Here is a 19876-nt window from a genome sequence, read left to right as displayed (position 1 = left end):
CACTTCCCAACAGAAGTGACTTCAGGGAGATCATGAGCTTATATTTCCTCATGTCACTGGCAGAAAATGCTGTGCCATCAAAAGATGAAGCAGAAATAGACTTCTCTTTTCATTAGAAGTTTATGCGTTACTGGAAGAGTGAGGAAGTTCCTGCTTAAGTTTAGAAATAGGAGGGAGCTCTGAGTTGTACCCAGCCCAGAGCATCACTCTCAGAACAGCTGAAGGAGGAGAGAACAGAGGGGAACAAGAATGGCAGAAAATGTCATGAACTCTTACTTGAACTTGCCTGAATTAACCAGACCCAGAATCCAGACGGTCCCTGATGTCCAAGGTAGGTCCAGTGCTGAGCACTGAGCTTTCTTTGCATTCTCCAGTTTCTCTCTCCCATATCTGTTGAGAGAGTTCCTTGGAGCACAAGGGAAGCATGAGGGCCAGTGCTGGAAAACTGCAGGTGCAGTGTCCAGATAGGGTTGTTTATATTTACAAAGACAAGTTGTTATCAGATCTACTTTTCTCTTGCTAAGGTGCAAGTGTGAGGCAGTGTCTCTGGTGTGATATGAGGAGCAGTTTTTATCCATTTTGGAGACTATTCCAGAGCTGAGCATCCATTGCTCGTGCCCCAGGCCTGGTGTCCCCCAGCAGACCGAGATTCCTGCAGCAAAGTGCTGAGGATGGAGTGGCTGCTGTTGCTGGAGTTTGCAGCATCTGGTGCACAGCTGTTCCTGCTCCCTGAGCACAGCAGGCATTGCCTGAGGGCTCCTCCTGCTGCTCTGGCTGTACCAACTGCTGGTGTAATGCACAGGTGTGAAATGGTTCATGGACAGGTTTAGTCTGATTTAGGGTCAAACACTTTGCGAAACTCTAACCGAGGACTTATTTTTTTACTGAGTTTAAAATTATTGCGTGTTTGCACTTGTTTTGCAATGTCTTCATAAAAATGCTTCTCAAAAAATTCAGGTTTCATACAATGGGTTCCTATATTTCATTTTCATTTTTCTGTCTTTCTTTTCCACCTTTCACTCAGACAGAAATTACTTCTTGCCACCCAGTGATTGTCTTCAGTTCATATTGTGAACCCTCTGCATGGCTTTTCAGACGTGTGGAGTTATGAACACCCCAGGAAACAGGGGTTTATCACCCCTTTCAACAAGTGAATTCACAGTTAACTTGACAGAGAACCACAGTAGATGTCACCTGATTGAATTGTTCACTTTCCTTATAATTTCAAGTTTTAAATATAGTTTCAATAACATTTTTATGTATCTCCTCTTGTGCCTTTCTAGGAAATGCCTGCCAGCTGCTTTCTTATTTTGTGCACAAATCTTATCCAATACTTATCCCTACCTTCCAGAAAAGAGCTGGTTTCCTTCCTGGATGCCAATCTCTCAGAGCAGCCCTTTTCAGCTCCCCTTTACTGAGCCCCCTCCCCTTCAGGCATCCCCTCTCTCACCCACCCACCCTCTGTGTGTCCTTGTGCAATCCAGGCTGGGAGGACTCTCCTGCTTTTCACCTCTCCTCAATCCATTGCTGGGCTGGGATCTGTTCAGTTCCCTGAGCACAGGGCTCCAGGGCCAGTGGGGAAGCAGCAGGACATTGAGCCTGGCTCCAGCAGGGAAAGCTGGAAGGCTCCAGATTGCCAGTGGGAGCCTGAAAAGGCACCTTGGGATGCAGAGGGAAGGGGCTTTATTGCAGCTGCTGCCCAGATCTGTGTTTCTGCTCCTCTCCAGGTAAAAGCCATTGCTCCAGAGCTCTGAGTTCCAGAGTTGCTGCACTGGCTGCTGTCCTGGCTGTGATGATCCTCGTAGTGGTCATAGCCCTGTATGTGACACTCAGGGGTAAGTCCTGCTAAAAGTGTAACCCTGGCCAGGAATTTGTGTCTCTGTGCCACTGACTGAGGTGCAGGCCAGGACATCCAAAGCCAGGGCAGTGGAAGTGTGGTGTGAAGGCAAAGGACAGCAGTTTTTAGCCAACTATTGCTGTAAGAGGAAATGTGTAAAAAACAAAAAAACAAAGGGAAGTGGTTTGAAAGTTTTAAAATCCATCAGATAAAAATCCAAAACACAATAGAAAACTGACAAGTTTCAAATGCTGTAGAATTGACGATACAAATGTTTTAAAGAAACAAGTAAAGATCAGATAATGCTTATCCTTAATGTGACTGCAATCCTTGAGAATATTTTGAGTTGATGATATTCTATCACGGCACCCAGGTGTGATACCAAAACTCTGAAAATAATTCTGAATAAAAGCTCGTTTGAGAGAGATGGCAAAGTTACACCTTAAAGGAATTTTTGTCACCTTTCTGAAAGAAAAGCCTTGTGCTCAGTGTCTGAATGGGTATCACTGATCTCATAAAAACATCTGAGCCACCTAGAAAGATGCATTCATTCCACAGAAAGAAAATATTTATATCTCCATGAAAAACATAATTAGTATTAGAGCCATGTGGTATATTCTTTGAAAATTTTCAAGGGATAAGTTTTAAATGTCAGATATTACTTGTTGTCTCTTTCCATATTTTGATAATTCAGTAAGTCTGAAACGTTTCCACAACCAACCCCACTCACATCCCAGAGTCTCCCAACTTCTCAGCAGTGGTGAACAATTGTCAACACCTTTAATGTGTTTGGTGTAAAACACAGGCTTAGGTGGGGTAATTGCTTTTTGTATTTCAAGGCAAAGAGTACAGGGAACATATCTGATAGTGCTCTGATGTGTATCAAATGGGCAATACCAGAGACAGGGCAAATTAAACACAAATAATAAACAGATAGGACAACCTAAGGAGGTGGAATTAGCTGCATTGAATAGAGCACAAAATGTGCAGTGATGTCATTTGTCTCTCATTGCTGTGGATCTGTGTGTGCTGTGCTCACATCCACTTTGCTCTGAGAAGGGCTGGAGCAGTTCTGGCTCAGTTCCAGAGTTTGGCCCTTTGGAACCAAGGCCACACCTTGGTGTGCTGCAGCTCTGGGGGCTGTTTGCAGGGAATGAGCAAAGAGGGGAGTTGGCATTTTGTGTTGGGTGATGGGGGAGCCCAAGAGGTGCAGCAGAGCTCTGACACTGTGTGCCACAGGGGTCATTCCTTGCAAGTACAAACTGTATTCTGATTTCTGGATGGTCCAACAGCAGGCAGCCAACAGGACTCCACAGCATTGACCTCCCCCAGCCAAAATGTCTCAACACCACTGTCCCCCACCAGCCAAGAGGACTCAACAAAGTCACCCCCCAGCCATGGAGAGGCTCCAGGTAGGCAATCCAATGTGCCTGTGCTGCTTTGCCAAGGCCCCTCCATTGCCAGCCTTTGATCTCAGTGCAATTCCATGTGGTTTTTAGGAGCTGCTGGATCTCCAACCCAAGTGTCTCCTGCAGGCCCTGTCTCCCTGAATGCCATCCCCCTTTCCTGCTCCCCCTCTCTGCTCCTGCTGCTGCCCTGCCTGGCAATGCACACAAATGTTGGTGCTTTCAGCAGCACCTCTGCTGCCCCAATTGTGCATCAGGCAAAGCAGACTCTGGCAATGGGAGAGCTGCTTTTGTGCCCTGAGCATTTCTCTGTGTGCCCTGAGCAAGGATGGCAAAGGCTGGATCATGTTTGCAGTGCTGCTCCCTGTCTGGCTCCTGCCTGGTGATTTTGGGCTGGGATCAGCTGCAGAGCCTGTGGGGGATCCCTGGTGCTCTGTTGCCAATTCTGAGCAGGAGCACACAGGCATTTGTGTGGCTGCAATTGTCTCTCTGACCTCTCTTTTGTCATGGCATCCTTTTACCATCTCTATTCTTGTTCTAATTGGCTCTCTTTACTTTGACAGTGAATCCAATGCAGTGTTCACAAATTGAACATCACTGATGTTAATTCCACAAGCCAGCAGAATTCATTTAAACTGACAGAAAATCTTTTCTCTGTGTGGAGATTGAACCAAGGGGGCTCAGTGCTTGATACCTGGATGGTTTTGAGCGTTACATAAATATGGAACATTCTGTGTCTTATTTTGTGGTCCTGGACATCCTGCTCTGACCAACACCTGAGCAGGGAGATGGACCTGGGGATGTGAAAATGTCAATTCAAACCTGAACCACTCTGCTGATGTGTGCTCAGCACAGCAGAGCTGATGTTCCCAGAGATCCTCTAGAACTTTCTTTTTATTTACTTATTGTGAATTCACATCAGATCTGTTACCTGCTAGTGCCTGGATGGAAAGAGAGCTCTCAGAATGGGGTGAAAAACAGCATTAGCATTATCTCCCAGCAGATATCCCTTGGGATTTGTCAGTATATCCCTGTTGTATCTAGGCCATACATCTTACAGTTCTTGAGGCTCTCACAAGGAGCTGCCTTGAACTGACAGATCTGCCCAGTTCTTACTCAGTCAATCCTGGCACAAGGGATTCATTCATCTTCCATACCATGCCCTTCTCTGCTGAATGTTTCCTGCAGAGCCACCCATCCTGCCTGGATGCCAATCTCTCAGAGCAGCCCTTTTCAGCTCCCCTTTACTGAGCCCCCTCCCCTTCAGGCATCCCCTCTCTCACCCACCCACCCTCTGTGTGTCCTTGTGCAATCCAGGCTGGGAGGACTCTCCTGCTTTTCACCTCTCCTCAATCCATTGCTGGGCTGGGATCTGTTCAGTTCCCTGAGCACAGGGCTCCAGGGCCAGTGGGGAAGCAGCAGGACATTGAGCCTGGCTCCAGCAGGGAAAGCTGGAAGGTTCCAGATTGCCAGTGGGAGCCTGAAAAGGCACCTTGGGATGCAGAGGGAAGGGGCTTTATTGCAGCTGCTCCCCTAATCTTTCCTTTTTTCTGTCTCTCTCTAGGCAAAAGCTGCTGTTCCACAACACGAGTTGCTGTCCTGGTTACTGAGATAATCCTGCTCCTCCTCACTGCTGTGTTTCAGATGCTCCCATGTAAGTGCTCTAAATGTAATAACAACAATTAATTTGTGTCTCTGTGCCACTGACTGAGGTGCAGGCCATGAGATCTGTCCCAGTTTAAAGGGACAGTATTACCAGGAAAAGGAAATTCAGGAACTCGCAGGCACAAATAAAGGTATAGGTTGGGAATAACAGTTCTTTACTGATATATTTATAAGACAAATAAAAACAGCATCAGCTATACGAAAGAAAAAAAAACAGTGACAGAACAGAATGGAATTCAGTCCCAGTCCCTTTTTCAGTCACGATGGCTCTCCGATGGAGCAGGGCAGGGCAGCCTCTCAGTCGCGGCTGCTGCAGGGGCAGGGGGGCGAGGTGGGCTCACCGCCCCAGGTGGAAGAAAAGGTGAGGAAGGAATTCTGCTCACCGTGGGCGTCCCAGTTCCAGTTGTTCAGAGGAAGCAGGAAGCTTTAGCAGTCCAAATCCAAGAAGCCTGATCCAACAGGAGAAAAGGAACCTCTCTCCTCGAGTTCGGCCTGCGAGCTGTAAAAGTTCTCCTACCCCCAGTGTCCTCTTACTTGCCGAAAACAAAAGCAGGACTCCACCTTTCCCTAATGGAGCTATCAGGTTGCTTCAGCAGTCCTTTATCTCCAGCTCTTTAACGGCTAATAGGAGAGCCATCCCGGCTAGCTTAACATAATAATGGGAAAAATTTCTAAACCTCGCCAACCCACAACATTATCCACCCCAAATTTTTTCCATGCTAACATACTACATTAAATTAGAACCTTTAAATTACATACATACATGCAGTTACAGACACAGTATCATAGGTAGTTCACCCCTAGAACAAGGTCTCCTTGGGGTATGCATCGGGTTTCTCCATCCTTTTGCATCACCCACCAGGTACAACCTGGTCCTTGAGCAAAACCACCCCACGGACAGGATTGTCTTTGCTGGAGGCAGAGTTCACCCAAACAGTTTTCCCTAGCATACCTCTCATGTGTACCACTGGAACCTTATCCCCATCTGGTGTTCCCAAGAGCTCAGATTGGGCAGGGCCTGCTCGGTTAGTGGAACCTCGGGTATTCACTAACCATGTGGCCTTTGGTAGATTACTTTCCCAGTTCTTGAAAGTCCCCCCACCAAGTGCCTTCAAGGTGGTTTTAAGCAGGCCATTGCACCGTTCGACCTTCCCAGCTGCAGGTGCATGGTAGGGGATGTGGTACACCCACTCAATGCTGTGTTCCCTAGCCCAGCTGTTTATGAGGCTGTTCTTGAAATGAGTCCCGTTGTCTGACTCAATTCTCTCAGGGGTGCCATGCCTCCAAAGGACCTGTTTCTCAAGGCCCAGGATGGTGTTCCGAGCAGTGGCGTGAGGCACAGGGTAGGTCTCCAACCATCCGGTGGTGGCTTCCACCATGGTCAGCACGTAGCGCTTGCCTTGGCGGGTCTGAGGCAGTGTGATGTAGTCAATCTGCCAGGCCTCCCCTGTACTTATATTTGGACCAACGCCCACCATACCAGAGGGGCTTCACTCGCTTGGCCTGTTTGATGGCAGCGCACGTCTCACAGTCATGGATGACTTGAGAGATACTGTCCATGGTTAGATCCACCCCTCGGTCTCGTGCCCACTTATACGTGGCATCTCTGCCCTGATGACCTGAGGCGTCATGGGCCCATCGAGCCAGGAACAATTCTCCCTTGTGTTGCCAATCCAGGTCTATTTGTGACACCTCTATCTTTGAGGCCTGATCAACCTGCTCGTTGTGTTGGTGTTCCTCATTAGCCCGACTCTTTGGGACATGGGCATCCACGTGACGAACTTTCACAGGTAGCTTCTCTACCCTGGGTGGCAATGTCTTTCCACTCGTCGGCAGCCAGATTGGTTTTCCCCTACGTTGCCAGTTTGCCTTTTTTCCACCTTTCCAGCCAACCCCACAGAGCATTGGCTACCATCCACGAGTCAGTATAAAGGTAGAGCTTTGGCCACTTCTCTCTTTCAGCAATGTCCAGGGCCAGCTGAACAGCTTTGAGTTCAGCAAATTGACTTGATCCACCTTCTCCTTCAGTAGCTTGTGCAACCTGTCGTGTGGGGCTCCATACGGCTGCTTTCCACTTCCGGTTCATCCCCACGACGCGGCAGGAGCCGTCGGTGAAAAGAGCATAGCATGTTTCATCTGCTGGCAGTTGGTTATACGGTGGGGCTTCCTCAGCGCGGCTCACTTGTTCTTGCTCCTCGTCATCGGCGAGACCAAAGTTTTCACCTTCTGGCCAGTTCGTAATTATCTCCAAAATCCCAGGGCGATTTGGGTTTCCGATGCGGGCGTGTTGCGTGATGAGGGCAATCCACTTGCTCCATGTGGCTGTCGATGGCGTGGTGGGTAGAGGGAACCTTTCCTTTGAACATCCACCCCAGCACTGGTAGTCGGGGTGCCAGGAGGAGTTGTGCTTCCGTCCCAATCACCTCTGAGGCAGCTTGGACTCCTTCATAGGCAGCCAAGATCTCCTTCTCTGTGGGAGTGTAGTTGGCTTCAGACCCTCTGTAGCTCCGGCTCCAGAATCCCAGAGGTTCGGCCTCGAGTCTCCCCAGCCACCTTCTGCCAAAGGCTCCAGGACAAACCATGGTTCCCGGATGCAGAATAAAGCACATTCTTTACCTCTGGTCCCGTCCTGACTGGGCCAAGGGCCACTGCATGAGCGATCTCCTGCTTGATCTGGGCAAAGGCTTGCTGCTGCTCAGCACCCCAGTGGAAATCGTTCTTCTTACGGGTGACCAGGTAGAGAGGGCTCACAATCTGGCTTGTACTCAGGAATGTGCATTCTCCAAAAGCCTATGGCACCTAGGAAAGCTTGTGTTTCCTTCTTGCTGGTTGGTGGAGACATTGCGGTGATCTTATTGATGACCTCAGTGGGGATCTGGCGCCGTCCATCTTGCCACTTTACTCCACTTTACTCCTAGGAACTGGATCTCTCGGGCAGGTCCTTTGACTTTGCTCTTTTTAATGGCAAAGCTGGCTTCTCAGCAGAATCTGTATGATCTTTTCTCCTTTCTCAAATACCTCCACTGCCGTGTTCCCCCACACAATGATGTCATCGATGTATTGCAGGTGTTCTGGAGCCTCACCCTTTTCCAGTGCAGCCTGGATCAATCCATGACAGATGGTGGGGCTGTGTTTCCACCCCTGGGGCAGACGATTCCACGTGTACTGCACGCCCCTCCATGTAAAGGCAAACTGAGGCCTGCACTCTGCTGCCAGGGGAATGGAGAAAAATGCGTTGGCAATGTCAATGGTGGCATACCACCTTGCTGCCTTGGACTCCAGCTCGTACTGGAGCTCCAGCATGTCCGGCCCGGCTAGCTCAGTCGGTAGAGCATGAGACTCTTAATCTCAGGGTCGTGGGTTCAATCCCCACGTTGGGTACCAAGATCTGTCCTGGTTTAAAGGGACAGTATTGCCAGGAAAAGGAAATTCAGGAACTCTCAGGCAAAAAAGGTATAGGTTGGGAATAACAGTTCTTTACTGATATATTTATAAGACAAACAAAAACAGCATCAGCTATACGAAAGAAAAAAAAACAGTGACAGAACAGAATGGAATTCAGTCCCAGTCCCTTTTTCAGTCACCGATGGCTCTCCGATGGACCAGGGCGGGCGGCCTCTCAGTCGCGGCTGCTGCAGGGGCAGGGGAGGGGGCGAGGTGGGCTCACCGCCCCAGGTGGAAGAAAAAGGTGAGGAAGGAAATTCTGCTCACCGTGGGCGTCCCAGTTCCCAGTTGTTCAGAGGAAGCAGGAAGCTTTAGCAGTCTAAATCCAAGAAGCCTGATCCCAACAGGAGAAAAGGAACCTCTCTCCTCGAGTTCGGCCTGCGAGCTGTAAAAGTTCTCCTACCCCCAGTGTCCTCTTACTTGCCGAAAACAAAAGCAGGACTCCACCTTTCCCTAATGGAGCTATCAGGTTGCTTCAGCTAGTCCTTTGTCTCCAGCTCTTAACGGCTAATGGGAGAGCCATCCCGGCTAGCTTAACATAATAATGGGAAAAATTTCTAAACCTGGCCAACTCACAACAACATCCAAGGCCAGGAGGAACAGAGGTTTGGTTGGGAGGTAAAGGATGGCAGTTTTCAGCCAACCATGGCTGTAAGAGGAAATGTGTCAGAGAATCAAGTGGTTTGAAGGGTTATATTTAAAAATAAAAAAAAGAAAAACAAAAAAAAAGACAAAACCTGATAGGAAACTGACAGTGTTCAAACATTTAAGAATTTATTATGGAAATGTTTTAAAGAAACAAAATCAGATAATGACTATTGCACTTTTAATTGGGATATGGGTGAATATTTGAATCTTAAAATAATTAAGAATAAAAGCTAACTTCATAAAGTCAGCGAATTTCAAGGTGAAATTTTAAATGGAGCTCTTTTCACTGTCTTCAAATCAAAGCCTTGTGCTCAATTTCTATATGCATACTCACTTTATAACAACACATGATATTTTAGAGAAAGTAAACATCACCATCTGCATTAAAAACAATTAAAAATAAAAGAAATCAAAATCAGAGCAATGTGGCACTTCTTTTGAAAATTTTCAAGGAATCATTTTGAAATTTTGGATGGTTTTGTAATTTACTCTCCATCATTTCATAATTGAGGAAACTTGACACCCTTCCATGATCAAACCCAGATTCTGAGTAAATCATGCAAATTAAGTTTAGAAACTCAATGACACAAATGGCCTTACAGAAGAAAACTCTGCAGAAAGCATTGCTGATACCGAATGACACCAAGAATCTTGGGAGACCAAGAAATGTTCTCAGTGCAGCTTCACTGGGAGAGAATAGCAACCAATTCCCTTGGATCTGGGAGACAGGTTTGGAGCATGAATAATCACTGATAATTAAATTTGAATTAATTTTCTTGAGTCCTAAATGTTTCCTTACTGTTAAACTCAGTCTAATTAATGCCCTTTAATTTCACCAGATAGGATGAAAATGCAATGTGTTGGCATCAGGGATCCCAGAGGAGCCTTCCAGGTCACAAGCCAGTGCTCCTTAAATAGCACCCAGCTGTGATGGATGGTGCATCTTACTCCCATCCAGACAAAATACTGAGTGCCAGAGTCACCTCAGTGACACAGCCTGGCAGTTTTCCAGTCAATTCAGTCTTCCCAAGTCACTGTCACTTGTGCTGGAGCCCTGCTCTCCTGGGCCTGCCTGGAACCCTGCCTGCCCATGGGAAGAGGGAATGAATTCCCTGCTTTGCTTTGCTTTGCTTGCATGCAGGTTTCTCTTTTTCTACTAAACTGTCTTATCCCAGCCCAGGAGTTGTCCCACTTTTCCCCTTGCCCATCTCCCTTCTGCTCTCTGCCATGCAGGGGCAGAAGCCAGTGGCTTTATGGGGATTGTTTCCAGCTGGTGTCCAATGCCAAGAGGCCCAGAGGTGCCCCTGGGGCTCCAGGAGATCCCATCGAGGGGATCCTGAGCACAGCAGGATGATCCCCTCTCCCAGGGGCTGCTGAGGCTGTGTTTGATGGCCAGGACAGGCTTTGCCCTCTGGGCTGCCAGGGCACTGCTGGCTCCCCCTGAGTCTGGGGCTCACCAGCACATCAGGCTGGGCATGGCACTGCTCCTGCCACATTCCATCTGCCCTGGGCACCAAAGCCAAAGGAATCTGCCATCTTCAGCTGGGAATTGCTGCTGACACATAGGATGTGTCCTCCCCCAGTTATTGCCAGCACAATGTCCTCACAGCTGCCACCTCCTGCTCTAGGAAAGATTTAATCCTGCAGAAATGACAAACCTGCAAAGCCAAGGGCTTCTTTAGGCTGAATATTCCCACTGAAATCTTTGCATCTGGAGCACCTTCTGTACTTCCTGAAACAGGCTGGACCAATCCCGCTTCCTGAATGATGACTCTCCAGCTTTTCACCTCTCCTGAATCCATTGTTAGGTTGGGATCTGTTCAGCTCCCTGAGCACAGGGCTCCAGAGCCAGTGTGGAAGCACCAGGACATTGAGCCTGGCTCCAGCATGGAAATCTGGAAATCTCCAGAGTCCCAGTGTGAGCCTGAAAAGGGCAGCTTGGGAATGCAGAGGGAAGGTTCTTCTGTCCAGCTGTTGCCCACACCTTTCTTTTTCTGTCCCTTGCAGGTAGAAGGCCTTGTTCCAGAGCACACATTGCTGTGCTGGTTGTTGTCCTGGTTCTGGCTGTGCTGGCCCTCACTCTGTCTTGGACAGTCCCAGGTAAGCCCTGCTGAAAATGGAAGCCTGGACATTCATTTGTGTCTCTCTGCCACTGCCTGATGGCCAGGCCATGACATCCCAAGCCAGGAGGGGCAGAAGTCTGGTGGGAAGGTCAAGGACAGCAGCTTTTAGCTACTCATGGCTGTAGGGGGAAATCTGCAGAAAAGTTGATGGGTTTGAATGTTCAAAATTCCAAAAGAATAAATGGTGTGTCAAAAGAGAAAATGACAATGTTCAGACACTGAGGATTTATGGTACAAATGTTTTGAGGAAACAAGTCAAGATCAAATAATGCCTGTTGGTCTTGTGATTGCCATCCTTGAGGGTATTTCAAGGTGATGATGTTGTTTTATGATGCCAAGATGTGACAGCAAAAATCTTACCAAGCTTATGAATTACAACTCACTTGAAGGAAGCATCAAAGTCAGAACTTAAAGGAATTATTTGCTTCTTATTTTAGTAAAAACCTTCTCCTCAGTCTCTGCATTGAGTTCATTACTCTTGTTAAGTTACATAAATAGTTAAATATATTTTGACGAAAAATTATTGTTATCGCCACCAGAAAATAAAATCCATTTGAAAATTTCTCTGAATGTTTTCAAGACATCAATTTTAAATTTCAGATGCCATTTCTTCTTTCCATCCTTTGATAGCAGAGAACACTTAAGAAGCTTCCACAACCAATCACTCTCAAGTGCCAGAGTTTGCCACCTGCTCAGAGAAGCACATGGAGAAGACATGGCAAAGCCTTGGCCCTTGGAACTTATGAAATAGGGCTGGGGAGGCAATTCATTGTTCTTGTTCAAGGCAAAGAGTTCAGGGTTGATATGTGACATTGCCCTGACATTTATAAAGTGTCAAACACCAGGGGATGGGAGAAATTAAAATCAACTTCTAAACCAGCACAAAGTAACCACGTTTAATTAGCATTTATGCAGCTTTAACTTTACCATGAGAGAGGAGTCCTTAGACTTGAATCCAGGTGTGGCTTTAGTTACAGTTCCTTTGTGGGTTCAGTATGGCCTTGGTGACCTGAAATATAAATAGACAAAGAACCTTCCATGCAGATGGAACTCGAGAAACTAAATCATTATTAAGATACAACTTGTGTAAATGAACCTTTTCTCAGTGGAACCTGACCTGACCATTTTATAATTTTTATAGCAGCATCATGAGCAAAGAGGCAGGAGTTTGCATTCTGTGTAGGGTAATGGGGGGTCAGAGAGGTCCAGCAAGCTCTGACAGTTCATGCTATAGTGGTCTTTGCTTGCAAGTACAAATTGTGTTCTTATTTCCAGATGTTCCAACTGCAGGCAGCCAAAATGGCTCAAAAAACATGGCCCTCCACCAGCCAAAATGTCTCAACACCGTGGTACCCCACCAGTCAACAGGACACAACACCAATGACCCCCACGAGCCAAGAGGGCTCAACAAAGTCACACCCCAGCCATGGAGAGGCACCAGGTAGGCCAATCCTCTGTCATTCCAAAGGGAGTAGCCAGGAGCCTGTGGGATTGACTTGTTAAGGGGAACACAAAAGGAACTGTGTGAGGATTTGTTCAGAAGGAAAACAAACAACCCCTCTGCCATGTCAGAACTCTGGAGCCCATGGAGGGTTTGCATTTGCACCTCCTTTGGAAGCAGGGCTGGCTCAGCTCTGCATTCCTGCTGCACAGGGCAGAAGTGATGCCTCTGTGCTGCCAGAGCAGAGCAGTGTGAGGCAGGGCAGGGACAGGAGGAACAATGCCTCTGGTAGCCAGCCCTGCAGGGAGCAGGATGGACAATGTGCCTGTGCTGCTTTGCCAAGGCCCCTCCATTGCCAGCCTTTGATCCCAGTGCAATTCCATGTGGTTTTTAGGAGCTGCTGGATGCCCAATCCAAGTGTCTCCTGCAGGCCCTGTCTCCCTGAATGCCATCCCCCTTTCCAGCTCCCCCTCTCTGCTCCTGCTGCTGCCCTGCCTGGCAATGCACACAAATGTTGGTGCTTTCAGCAGCACCTCTGCTGCCCAATTGTGCATCAGGCAAAGCAGACTCTGGCAATGGGAGAGCTGCTTTTGTGCCCTGAGCATTTCTCTGTCTGGCCTGAGCAAGGATGGCAAAGGCTGGATCATGTTTGCTGTGCTGCTCCCTGTCTGGCTCCTGCCTGGTGATTTTGGGCTGGGATCAGCTGCAGAGCCTGTGGGGGATCCCTGGTGCTCTGGTGCCAATTCTGAGCAGAGCACACAGGCATTTGTGTGGCTGCAATTGCCTCTCTGACCTCTCTTTTGTCATGGCATCCTTTGGTCAGTGTGAACATGGATTTTCCACACCTCTTCTTCCCTTCTGCAGGCTGTCCCCCAGCATGGAAAAAACATGGGAGAAAGTGCTACTTCTTTTCTACAGAGCAGAAAGAAAAGGACTGGACTTCCTCTCGTGCAGAATGCGCTGCCATGGGCTCAGACCTGGTGATCATTGAGAGCAGGGAAGAGCTGGTGAGATCCAAGTGCTGGGGCAGCTGCTCAGGGGCTGGAGCTGCCTGGCCAAGGGCTGAGCAGTGACACTTGTGCCAGCTCCTGCCACATGTCCTTGGGCTCTGGGCCGTGCTGCCAGCCATGGACACCCCAGTGCTGGCAGTGGGAGCCAAGCCCTGCCCAGGGAGAGGCCTCCTGGGCCTTGGAGTGCTGGCCCTGGGAGCTTCTGTGGCCAGGCCTGATGCCATGGGAAGGAGCAAACTCCCTGCCCAGCCGGCTGGGGTTCTACAGGGATTTACTCACAGGCCAAGGAGGTTGAACAGACACTCCCTTGTGAGAGCCATGGCTGTGACAAAACCTGAGAAGGCTTTGCCACCCTCATCAGAAGGGAAAAGTGTACCCCCGTATTGAGTCACACCTCTTGAAAAAAACCATACAGCTATAATGGCAGCACAGGTGTATTTTTACATTTATTATACTCATAAGGGGCTGCTAAAATGGAGAAATGCATGCTCTGGAGCCTTGGGCAGAGTGGCTGTAGCTGGGTGCACACTGCACTCTCTGTGCTGGCTGTTTAGCACTGAGACTTCTGTGCCTCTGCTGAAGAAAATGTCATTTTCATTGTTTCATTATATTCCCATTGTTGGCTTCCTTTCCAGAGTTACCTTCTCTCACAATCACGATATAGGTACTACTTCCTTGGTCTCAGATACTCTCCAGAGGAGCGGAACTGGAAGTGGATCAACAACGTGGAGCATGACCTAACCATGTGAGCTCATTCCAGCAAGTCCCTGCCATGCAGTGTCTGGGAAGGGAAAATGCCAAAGGCAGAGCAAAGAGCAGAGAGCCCAAGGGAGATCAGGGCCTGTGCTTTGGGGGAAGCTGATTCCTGGAGATGCAGGTGCTTGAGCACATGGCTGTGCCAAGGCCAGGGAGCCTTTCAGTGCCAGGGAGCACAGGGCTGTCCTGTCAGGATGGCAGGAGAGGACACAGCTGTAGTTGTGCTGGGCAAGGAAGGATGGGAGTGGATGCAGTTCCCTGGGGAAAGGAAGGAGACAGGAGGCAGGGACAAGAGAGAGGGTGATGGCAGCACCATTGGCTGCAGGAGAGCAAAGCAGGGGAATGTTTCTGCATGGGAAAGCATTGCCCAGAAACTTTTGTGGAGATGTGGGGGGCAAAAGAGAGGACTGGGAGGGAGATTGCAGCAAGGCAGTTCCTGATGGCAGTGAGAGTAACTGAGCTGAGGAGGTGCCACTTTGCCTTTCACTGTATGTCAGGAATGGAATCACATTTGGTTTTTTTCCCCGATCAGATTCAGTGTACACGGACCTGTTAGCAGGTATCACTGCACGGTCATTGGATTTGGTAATGTATCAACTGCCCCTTGTCATGGAACCCGATCAACACAAAACATGTGTGAAAAAAACTGTAACAATTTGAAAAAGGCATCAGAAGGAGAGCTAAAAAACAAGAGCTCCAGGCTGATATGTTCTCCCAGCTTGCTGTAGGAAACGTGGATGGGATGTGTCTCATTTCTCTTCACCTGCCCAATCTCTGCTCCCAGGGACTCCTGCAGCCCCCTCCAGACTCATGGCCAAGCTCAGCCCAGCCTTTCCCTGATGCTGTGTGAGCCTGGCTGGATCCCCTCTGGAAGAGCTGGCTCTGGCACACAGGAGCACTCTGGGACTGTCTCATGCCACAGGTGGCACCTGCAGGCAGGCAGTGCCAGGGGAGAGGAGTCCAGGCTGGGGCCAGGGCTGATCCCAACCAGATCCTGGCTCTGCAAGTCCCATCCATGCACAGCCCAGTGTTCCCAGCCCTGCCTGTGCCCAAGGAGACCCTTCCCCAGCTGGTCACAGCCTGGCCTTGCCTGCAGCCACAAGGGAAGGGCAGCACAGATTTGTGGTTGGGATCTGGTGGGGAAGGGCAAGGCCAGTCCTTGCCAGGATGGACAGGACAAAGTCAGGGGGTGGGTGTGGATAAACCTTCTGCTGTCCCAGACTGTTCCATGAGCACATGGGATCCCAGAGCCTGTGGGGAAATGGGAATCAGCAGAAGGGAAACGATCCTACAGCAGCACAGCTCTGGGCATGAAATCAGCCCCAGTCCTGTGTGGGGAAGGGAAGGAGTGTCAGATTTGGGATCTGCTGGGAAAGGGCACAGGATGGAGAGCAGCAAGAGACCACGAAGGCCTGAAGAGCAGAGTGCCAAGAGAAACTGAGCTGGACAGAAAACAGAACAATGAAAGGCACAGTGAGCTGTGAAGGAGCTGCTGAGAAGTGTTGAGAGTGACCCCCAGGGAATGGCCACACCGTGCTCTGCCCTCTTTTCCTTGGAGATTGGCACAGGAGGAATATGATTCCTGAGTGCTTTTCCTGCTCAGGAAAATTCAAGCCAACAGCAGAAATAGGGAGCACCAGGAAAAGTGAGCTGTGATCAGGTGACAGGGAATGTCACCAATGCTCTCCCCATGTGCTTTAGTGGCTCTTGGGACCCTGGGCCTTTTGTGACTCCAAGAATTTTCCTTCTTAGTGTGTCCTTGGAGGCAGAATCATTCCTCCTTTACTGGTGCCTTTCATGGCTCTCTCCATCAGCTGCAGGATGGAGAAAGCTCTGTGAAGTCCTTGAGGAAGTGACACTGCTGGCCTGGTTTACCACTGGGAAAACATTTGCTCTGTCAAACAATCTCTACCCAGCATGCTGTGGCCATTGGAAGGGAAAATGGAATCCTGCAGGAAAAGCTGTCTCTTTCTGACCTGAAAGCACCTTTTGATGTTCCTCACAGCAGCCTTCCCCCTCACTGACTGCTCTCATCAAGATGCTTTGGAAATGGATTTGCACTTCTTTCCCTGACTTTCAATCTGCAAAGAGCAGAGGAAGAATATGGAGCTGTAGCAGAACAATGTCAGTGTCAGAGCCCAGGATGTGCAGAGTTATTCCAGAAGGAAGCTGAGCTGGAGGGGCTCTTGGCTTGCAATCACTTTACTGCAGAGGCTGGGAGAGCATTCTGTGTTGTGTTATAGATTTCTGCCCTTCTGTTTTCATATTGCAGCTGCTGGAATGTGCCCCCTGGGCCCAAGTGGGCTCTCCTGAAGGCAGGGCCAGGGAAAAGCCTCTTCCCTGGGAGCCACTGGCCCTCACTGGGAGCCTTCAGCAGGCAGCAGAGGCAGCAGCTGTGCACCAGAGGGGTGGGAAGGGGAAGCCACCCTGGGGCCTCTGTGGAACTACACAAATCCCACTAAACCCAGAAAGCCACAGGAAGTCTCAGGACTTAGGAGCAGCTCTGGCTTGCAAGGAAATCCCTAGCAAGGGCAGAAGTTTGATTGGAAGTGCTTTGTTTCCTCTGCCTCTGTGCTGCTCTTGATCACGCTTCTCTGATCTTGTGATCTGCATTTTACAATAAACTTGTCCTTTAGAACTTGTGATTCTTGGATTACCTCTGGCATCCCTACAGCCAGGGAAGGGTGAAACATTTCCTCCTCACTCTGGTGGGCTCAGGGTCTAATGCTGATGCCAAGGCCAGGCAATCCCTAAGCAATCCCAACCTGAGCCCTCGCTGCTTCTGTGCTCAGTGCCTCAGAGAATGCCAGGCTGGTTTAATTCTTGCTGCAGCTGGGCAATGAGTGACACTGCCTGGGACAGGCCAGGCTGGCAGCAGCAGCCCCAGAGGGCACATCCTGGACACAGGACTGGCTCCATCAGTGACCTTTAGCAAGGAGAACCTGTGACAGGGACAGCTCCAAGAGCTGATGCTCAGGGCTTGTGCTGTTTCTATGGACCTGTATCCCAAGTGTGTCTCAAGCCACCTGTGGAATTCAGGATACACTTGGTGGAACAAATGCTCTGAGCATCTTGGCAAAAATCACAACCAAGGGATTTTGATTTTATTTTGGGAGAAAACAATGAATGAAGGCAAGGTTCTTAAAAGAAACCAGCCCAAACCATTAAAAAGCCAGAAGCTTTTGCCTAGAAGTAACCAAGCAGAGGCAGACATGAATAGACATTTCAGACACAAGTGATATTTTATTTAAAGGAAAGAAGTACCTCCTGTACTGCACATGGAAATAATTTTATCTGACTCTAAATGAGAGTTGTACCAGTGCAAGGAAAGGACCTCAGTGCCAAATGGGCACTTCATGGAGGATGCACTGCCACTGCAGATTTGGTGTCAGAAGAGCAGGCAGGGCTCAGGACACACAGAGAACACCTTAAAGGTGGCACTGACAGTGCTACAGAGCTCACAGCATCACTGGCAGATTGGTTTCCTTTTGAGCACAGGCTGCACTTTCTGGAGCTGGTTTGGGTTTGCTGCTGCAAAGGCTTCAAATGGTGAGTGACTTTGCAAGGTGCTGAGTGTGATGTTTGCTCTGGGGTGAGTCACAAATTATCTGTCAAGAAATTCTGTTCTTTCTTGGAAGTGGCCCATGGGAATCTCGGGGGTTTAACAGGACCAGGTGCTGGTGCTGCCCCTGGGTCAGGACAAGCCTGGCATCAATCCAGGCTGGGGATGAGCAGAGGGAGCAGCCCTGGCAGAAGGACTTGGGGGTGCTGTGGGTGAGAGCTGGCCCTGCCCCAAGCCAGAGCCCCCCTGTGCTGGCTGCAACCCAGAGCCCCAGGGCAGCAGGGGAGGGGGGATTCTGCCCCTCTGCCCCGCTCTGCTGAGACCCCCCTGCAGGGCTGCACCAGCCCTGGGCCAGCACAGCAAGGACAGGGAGCTGCTGGAGCCAGAGCAGGGACGCAAGGGATCAGAGGGATGGAGCAGCTCTGCTGGAGCAAAGGCTGAGGGAACTGGGATTGTTCAGCCTGGAGAGGAGAAGGCTTTGGGGTGCCCTCATTGTGGCCTTCCAGTGGCCTGCAGGGAGCTTGTAAAAAAAGAGGGAGAGTGATTTTTTACATGAGCAGATAGTGACAGGACAAGAGTGAACAGTTTTGAAGCAGAAAAGATTTAAAGTTCTGTACTCAGGGGTTGGTGAGACCCTGGCACAGGTTTCCCACAGAAGCTGGGGCTGCCCCATCCCTGCAAGTGTCCAAGGCTGGATGGGGCTCTGAGCAACCTGGGATAGTGGAAGGTGTCCCTGCCCATGGCAGAGAGGTTGGAATTACATAAAGTCCATTCCAGTGCAAACCATTCCATGATTCTATGATCAGTGAGTGACAAAAGGTACGGTAATTTCACGACTATAAGGCTCACCCTTTTGACTGAAATTTCCCCCGAACCCGGAAGTGCGCCTTATAGTCTAGTGCACCTTATATAATGGACAAAGTTGTGAAATTTGCCAAACTGGAAGTGTGAGCTGCAATAGGGGGGCGGTACCACAGGAGTGCCGAGTTGCGAGGGGGGGTGGGAGCGGGCGGCCACGGCCGGCAGGAGCCGCGTGGTGAGGGAGGGAGCTGCTGCCGGCTCCGGCCCAGGCACGGGCAAAACTAGAAGCCGGGCAGCGCCACCCTGGGCGCGGGGCTGGGGGGAACGAGAAGCCGTGTGCTTCCGGCCCCGTCCCAGGTGCGGGGAAGCAAGAATTGTGCACCAGCAACAGCCCCGAGCCGAGCAGAGCCTGCCCGGCGGCAGCATCAGGGCAGCAGTGGCGTGGCCTGAGCAGCCACAGAAAAGCAGCGGTGCAGCCCCTGTGGCCGCGGGGAATGGGCGAGAAGCGCCACCGCCACCGACCGGGGGGAAGCCGGGACGCAGTGTGCCTGAGCGGTGGGAACCTGGAGCCGTGAGCTGTGCCAGCAGGTGCTGGATGCGCTCGGGAGTGCCAGGGCCCGCTGTCCGGGGAGGGCGCCTGGAGCTGTGTTTAAACCTACACCAATCTTTGAAAAATGTTTGCAAATTGAGCACCTGCCAGTAGTTCATTACTTTATTGCACGCCTCACGGCTCCTCTCTGCAAAAAAAAAAGTGCGCCTTATAGTCTGGTGCACCTTATATTATCTACAAAGTCGTAAAATTTGCCGACTCCCGGGGCGGGGGGTGCGGCATATAGTCTGGTGTGCCTTATGGTCTGGAAATTACTGTAATCAAAGATAATTTGGAGTATCCGCAGCCAGGAGGCAGCAGACAGCATCCAACTCTGCCTCTTCAAATCAGTCCCATGAGAGCCCTCTTGTGAAATGCCAGGCTTTTTTCTTACAATGTTTGCATTTTTCATCAGGGTAGCATGGTAATATTTTAAAGTCATTTTCCAGTGTTAAAGTTTGGAAGGTATTTTTGCCTTTAGCCTCGAAGAAATTCCTGTCTTGTTTATCAACTTTCAATTTAGAAGTTTTCTGGAGTCTTCTTGGCCAAATTGATCAGGGAATGTGAAGGTGCTGGTGAGTGTCTCAGTTCCAA

General features: G+C 49.7%; 1 protein-coding gene and 1 non-coding gene across 2 annotated transcripts; both read left to right on the top strand.

Moving 5' to 3' along the window:
- The first annotated feature begins 249 nt into the window (after window positions 1-249).
- Window positions 250-19268, top strand: LOC116995634. The gene is made up of 6 exons (XM_033058490.1): window positions 250-331; window positions 1728-1835; window positions 3130-3249; window positions 4808-4901; window positions 11012-11100; window positions 19051-19268. Exons 1-6 carry the CDS (start codon window positions 250-252, stop codon window positions 19266-19268), a joined length of 711 nt encoding a protein of 236 aa, XP_032914381.1.
- On the top strand, window positions 8217-8289 carry TRNAK-CUU. Its single transcript has one exon. It is a non-coding gene; the product is annotated as a tRNA-Lys (tRNA).
- Window positions 19269-19876: the final 608 nt, after the last annotated feature.

The sequence above is a fragment of the Catharus ustulatus genome, chromosome 4 (assembly GCF_009819885.2).
Source record: "Catharus ustulatus isolate bCatUst1 chromosome 4, bCatUst1.pri.v2, whole genome shotgun sequence".
Lineage (NCBI taxonomy): Eukaryota > Metazoa > Chordata > Aves > Passeriformes > Turdidae > Catharus > Catharus ustulatus.
The sequence above is the reverse complement of the archived record's forward strand: the minus strand, read 5'-3'. Positions and strand labels throughout refer to the sequence as shown.